Source organism: Nelumbo lutea, chromosome 5 (genome assembly GCF_056320005.1).
Source record: "Nelumbo lutea isolate HS-2025 chromosome 5, American lotus-T2T, whole genome shotgun sequence".
In the NCBI taxonomy this organism is placed as follows: domain Eukaryota; kingdom Viridiplantae; phylum Streptophyta; class Magnoliopsida; order Proteales; family Nelumbonaceae; genus Nelumbo; species Nelumbo lutea.
The window spans coordinates 78,981,618-78,987,999 of record NC_142688.1 but is presented as its reverse complement, the minus strand read 5'-3'; the positions used below and the strand labels follow the sequence as shown (position 1 = coordinate 78,987,999).

General features: G+C 37.3%; 1 protein-coding gene across 3 annotated transcripts; it reads right to left on the bottom strand.

Annotated features, from left to right (window-relative positions):
• Positions 1-1,402: 1,402 nt before the first annotated feature.
• Positions 1,403-6,116, bottom strand: LOC148853023 (NADH-ubiquinone oxidoreductase). Of its 3 annotated transcripts, none has more exons than XM_088942974.1 (5): positions 5,303-5,451; positions 5,142-5,205; positions 3,442-3,618; positions 1,870-2,083; positions 1,403-1,748 (listed from the first exon to the last, which is right to left on the bottom strand). In XM_088942974.1, exons 4-5 carry the CDS (start codon positions 2,021-2,023, stop codon positions 1,600-1,602), a joined length of 303 nt encoding a protein of 100 aa, XP_088799100.1. In that variant the 5' UTR covers positions 2,024-2,083; positions 3,442-3,618; positions 5,142-5,205; positions 5,303-5,451; the 3' UTR covers positions 1,403-1,599. The 3 variants fall into 3 exon arrangements, with proteins under 3 accessions (XP_088799100.1, XP_088799101.1, XP_088799099.1); XM_088942975.1 differs by having other exon boundaries at positions 3,541-3,618; XM_088942973.1 differs by lacking the exon at positions 3,442-3,618 and having other exon boundaries at positions 5,303-6,116.
• Between the last annotated feature and the right edge of the window lie 266 nt (positions 6,117-6,382).

Below are 6,382 nucleotides of genomic sequence, written 5' to 3'. Positions count from 1 at the left end.
GTCAAAAATCTATGCTCAGAAGTCTTACACCTCTTTCAGTCTGGTTTAAGCCTCACACTGTAGGATGGTAGAATGCCTCTCATCACAACTCCACATTTTAAAACATCGGACTTGAACAATGCCAGTAGTATGGAATGGATCACAGATGTCATAATGCTCCTGCACTCCTGCAATTGCAGTGATAGAAGCTAAGATAAAGGCAAGGGAATGACAGGGAAATCATTGTGAATGGTGATGGAAGTGTAGCAGGTCAGTTAGAGGGAATAAAGCAAAACTTATGGTTGATGAAAAGCTGTATAGAAGTGAGATGGTAATGGCAAAGAATTGGAAAAAGAGTGGATATTTCATCCAATGATCAGAATCCAATAGAAGGAAAGGAATGGGGGATATTATGGGTTGGTCCTCACCTGTAGAAAAGACCATAATCTGAATCTGAGGTTAGAAGTAATTAAGTAAATACAATCTTTTAATGCTAACCAAAAGGCCAGTGAGGGAGAAAAAGAACTTCTGGCTCTGAGCCCAAAAGAGATAACTCTTGTTCAAAACGTTCAAAGTCTTCACTGCTCCATAGATTTAGTACCACTATAGTCTTAGATATCTTACAACGCAAGGATTCCATCATATCTATCACCATATTACAACCATTTCCTTCCTAACCTAAATACAAAAATAACAATCCTAACTAATTTTTTTTTTCTTTTGGTAGGAAAGTTGTTTATCGACATAAAGTGAAACCCCTGTCCACTAGCTGGAGCTAGTACAGGAAACCTACACAAGAGATGTATAACACAGCATGGAGCTGAGAAAGCCAGAAAATGTAACTGCACTTAGTTGGAAATCTAACCAAATGGAAGTTTGCTAGATACATTCTAGGACATAAAAAACTGTAAACGGAATTGCAACTCAGCTGAACCAGTTAGTATGCAAGTGCTTTGATACAAAGGTAGTTAACAATGAAAACTACAACAATAAAGCAGTTCTTGTCTGGCCCATCTACAACTAAATTTGTGCATTATTTCCCTCCCCCCAAAATGTAAAAATAAAATAAAATAACACGTATTCTCACTTGCCTGTCTCTGTCACCCCACCATATTTTGCCAGGACCAGTCAATTCCAGATAATCAGGAAGAATTTATAGAATTACTACCATGCATGGAAAAGAAAAAAAAAAAGGTCATTGCCCAATGTTGGTCCCACCTATCTGGGGTCCTGTGAGGGGAAAACTAGATGTGGTCCTAACTTTTAGCCTTTTTTTTGCACAAAGTGGCTGCTTTAGACTTGCCCATGTTCTCATGCTTGCCAGCTTGAGGTTTTACCATTACACCATGTAATGGCCCCCAAGAAGAAAAAAAAAATTGTGTAACCTAAATATCATACAGGTATCACTGTAAGCTTCCAGAAATGGGAGTAGTCAATGCAAGTTTTCATTCGAGACTCAAGTAACAAATAAACTCAAAGGTCAAACCCAATAATGTAATAGCAATTTTAACGTGTTCAACAAACAAGAAGAACAATATGATTATTAAGATTACCAATGTCTTGAAAAAAAATAAAGACCCCAGTTGAACTCCTTTCGTTCATTTAAACAGGGATCTCTTTTCATTTCTTGTACTGGGCTACCTCTTCATCATTAGGAAAGAAACCCATGAGCCTCCCTGCAGAGTTCTGGTATGCATACATGAATCCACCCATTAGCCCTATCAGACCTCCAGTCACCATCGATGGACCTCTAATGTTGGGTTTTATTCCTGCAAAAAGAACCACAGTGAAGAATGTTTTATCAATCTAAAACCACTAGAGGAATAATAAACTTCAGAACATACATACAAAAAGAAAAGGGAAATGGTAAGAAGGATAACAGAGTGCAACCAGATAGGTATCCAACAGTGACAGAAATGCCAGTAATGGTAATGAAGCGAAAGTAATCGAGTGTGTTGAAATTGGCAACCGTCTTGGTGAAAGGAGGGTTTCTGTCGATGACCGGGTACTCAGGCTTAACTGATGCTGTGATATCCGTGTTCATCTTCGTTCACTGTCTATTTTCTGAGATTACTCAACTGCTTGTTTATCTACTCCCTGCACACTATTACAGATAGAGTTGTGCATCAGCATCTAATCAAGGTTGCTCCTACATTAAAAACAAGAATAAAGTAGCAGAAATTATCCAGTCAAATCTGTTCCCTGTAACAGGACATCTTAAGAATCTAGAGTTTTTGCCATTCTAAGAATAATTCACATCCAATAACCAAATGCGGAAAAAAAAAAAGTTCTTTTTAACTGGAACTAAGACAATTACATGGAATCACAAATGAGAGAAACAAATTAGAACTTTTTTACAGAAACACAATTGATAAGAATGCTTCAATCTAGAAACTAAGGAGGCATTTGGACAGTATTTTTTGGAAGATCTTCCAAAAGCTCAAGACCGAAAAAGGCTGATGAGCTTTCACAAATAGAACTTCAAAGACCAAAGACTGTTTGGTTGGAATTTTTTAAAGATCTTCTCAAAATCTAAAAAGACTAGAAGACCGTTTGACAAGCGTACTTGTGGGTATCTCTTACATACATCTAAAATGTCATGTATGGGACCCAGTAACACATTCAAACATGCAAATAATACTTGCGGGCACCACTTAACACATTTACCTATGCAAAATATTAAAGTGGGTCTCACTCATGCATTTTCCTATACAAGATATCAATGTAGTCCCCATTTACACATTGACTTATGTGGTTATCATCTATGGGCCCCACTCTTACACATTTCTTACATACATGTGAAATGTCATGTGTGGGACCCAATAACACATTAAAACATGCAAATAGTACTTGTGAGCACCACTTACATATTTACCTATGCAAAATATTAAAGTGGGTCTCACACATGCATTTTTTTTTTTTTGATAATTGTCTCACTCATGCATTTTTTTTTTTTGATAATTGTCTCACTCATGCATTTTCCTATACAAGATATCAATGTAGTCCCCATTTACACATTGACATATGTGGTTATAACCTAGGGGCCCCACTCCCACATTCACCTGTACAAAAAATCAATGTGGGCCCCATATAATTCATCACATAATAAGTAACTATTTCGATACATGCAACTAGTTTAATATGAAACTTCCTTTCTGACAAATAATTTAACACAAACAATCCAATACATGTTACTAAATAAAAGGGATATTTATGGTCTGCTCCCCGTTAGAAAATTTTATTGGTTTTTTTAATGTATTGTAATAAACCCCCACCTATACTATAATACCACCCCCCCTTGAATTGTGATAGATTCCCCCACCTGTCAATGTTGCCAACCGTACAAACTCATAAAAATTTCAGAGGTGGAAGAATAAATAAAAAAACCCTAAATAAAAACACAACACATTTTAGAAAAAAAATAAAATTAAATAAAATGGTTATTCAATCGGAACCATATACCCAAAACTAATTCATAATTGCTGACAGTGAAGTACTGATGATCAGTGTTGAATCTAGAACACAATCATAAGAATGTTGAATGGTTTGGTTTGGCCTCACGTTGCAGCTAATGTCTGCAGAATGGATGGGTGATGACTGATAACAGATTGCTTTATGCCTTATTTTACTTCATCTATACTGCAATCAAACAAAAATAAGGGAAATTTTGAACTAAACAAAAATAACTCAGAATTTGCACCCAAATCATTTGCACTACCATAGTTTTACAATGCAACAGACTTTTTAGAAGGATATGTTGCATATATCATAGGAGAATTATAAATAGTAGCATATATCATGTGCAAACAAAACAAGGTTCAGGCCATGCTACAAAGGAAAATGGTGGATTTCAGGTCTGAAAGATTTAATGCATAGTAACAAATTCATGATAGAATCACATGAGAAATTTCAGATTTGATTGCCAATTAAATAGTAGAATACATCATATGCAGACAAAGCAAGATTCAGGCTACAAAGGTAATTAACAGTAGTACTCCTCAACTGCAAACAAAGCAAGATTCAAACCATACTACAAAGCAAAACGGAGATTTAAGGTTTGAAAAAAGTAACTCATAGTAGCAGATTCACGAGGAAATCACATGAGAAATTACAGATTTGAAAGGAAAACACCCACACCCCACAATTCAAGAACATTCATTTCCTTTCTTTTCCTTCAGGTTTCTTCTTATCTTCTAGCTAGAAGACATACTTACAATATCTCATTTCAGAAGGTTGTTCGTCAGCACAAGAAGCCTCTAATTTATCACATCCATAGGTTTACCAGCTTTAAAGGGTGATGAGTATTAAGCCTAGATATGGTTACAATCTCTTAGACAGACTATTAGTTTCACTAAGGACTCAACAATTAAGACATGGAATAAACTATTAACCAAAAGAAACAGGTAAATAGATAGAAACGGCTTTAAGCCTTTAAGGGAAACCAAGAACTCCTGAAGTTTCAAACCACCAAAATTTTAATAATATTCAAATCTTATGAGGTATCAAAGATGAACAAACTATTTGAATCCCATGAGATAACAGGTAAAAGTTTCTGTTCTTTGCTCCAACTTCATGGACTCCATGTCAGAATAGGCTATTGGAAACTTTTATTATGGATACCAGTCCAGAAGTTGTTTAAATCCAAGAAAATTTTACATACTCAAGTAGAATAGAAAAACATTTTATGAATCGTTCAAAATGACATACACTGGGTCCAATATTATGATGCAAATAAATTAAAAGGTTCCAGACATCAATTTAGACTGGTCTGAGCTGATGTTGAAATCATTTGGAAAGTCTAAACAAGTTCTATGAACTGGTCTGATACGGTGGAAACAAGTTTCACCAAGCTTTAAGCTTAAATAGGAACTAGGTTTTGGATGGTGGAAACAAATTTAAATAGGAATTTCAAGATAAAGATTCATTCCATCATTCTAGAATTTACTGCACTACTCCACAACCCTAAAGGGTATCTAACAGTAGTTATTAACTAATCTGTTAATCGGGAGATCATTTTGATGAAATTGTTCTACAAATTGCCCTCTTCAGCCTTCTGTAAACATTCATTTTGATGAAATTCAACTAAAAATATAAAGCAAACTAAAAATTGTTCTACAAGCAAATCAGGAGATCGTATCACCGTCAAATGATGGAGACCATACCTGGTTTTGAATCAGATTTCCTAGCTTCAGACAGAGCAAGTGAGAGAGAGGGGAGAAATCAGATCTGAAAGAGGTACGAGTAGAGTTTGGATCGAAGAAAGAATGAGAAAACTGAAGGAAGAGAAAAAGAAGAAGAAAGAAGAGGTCGGAGGACTCCATACCTGGTGCGGATTCCTTAGCCAAAACCCAGAGTGGAAACGAGGGTTTTTCGAATACCCTTTCTCAAACGATCCATGCTCAAAAAAGACCTGGAGATGGGAATGGCAACGGGGCGGATTCGGGGCGGGGCAATGCTTCCTCCCCATCCCCGCCCCCAAACTACGATATACTCTCTACCACATCTGGTCATGGCCGGGTAGCCCGACAGACCGGAGCGGACCAGGATGGACTTTGACATATATTAGGCCCACGAGCCCGGGCTCAGGCCCAATGCTCTAAGCCCGACCTAATTTCGGGTCGGATTCAGAATTTTACATGAAAGCCCGGACCGAACCCAGCCCGACCCAACAATATATAATATTAATATTTTTTATTTTGTAAATCTAACCCAAATTCCAAATTTCCAATCGATACTCTTCCTCCCCCCAACCTTTCAATGGCTCCCCTGAATTCCCTCATTATTCTACCCTTCTTCGCAGCCGGCGAGCATCTACCGGAGCTAACCCCAGCAGCAGCGATCGGAGCAAATCCCTGAGTACCCTCCTCATTCCTCAACCCTTCTACGCAGTTGGCAAGCATCTACCGAAGCAAACAACAGCAGCGGTGACCAGAGCAAACCTCTGAGTCCCCTCCTCATTCCTTAACAGCGGCGACCGGAGCAAACCCCAGCTCTCACATCCTCCATTACCGGTATCAGGCAACCAGGATCGACGGTGAGTGAAAGGTGAAAATTAGTAGGTGAAAGCCCAACCTGTGAACAGGTCTACTCTCCACCCCATTCCAGCCCCATCTTTGGTGGTGAGGCGGGTTCGGGGCATGGCATCCAAATTTTTCCACCTCGAGGTATACATGTAAAAATACATTTAATTTTAGGATATTTTAGAATTTAGATTATGATGAATTAGAGGTATTTTAGAAATGGAATTATAAGGTCTTAGAACTTTAGAAATTTAAAGAAAACTTAAAAATATTTTAAAAAGTAATATTAAACTTAGGAATATTTTACTAATTTACCATTAGGTTTAGGGAAGGTTCGGGGAATTATAAACAAACCATGTTCCTGATTCGAACAAAAATATTTT

Excerpts from the sequence above, each read along its gene's own strand:
- LOC148853023 (XM_088942973.1), bottom strand. The coding sequence starts at position 2,023 with ATGAACACGGATATCACAGCATCAGTTAAGCCTGAGTACCCGGTCATC. Across the intron at positions 1,749-1,869 it reads CACTGTTGGATACCTATCTG|GAATAAAACCCAACATTAGA; the intron begins GTTGCACTCTGT and ends TTCTTTTTGCAG.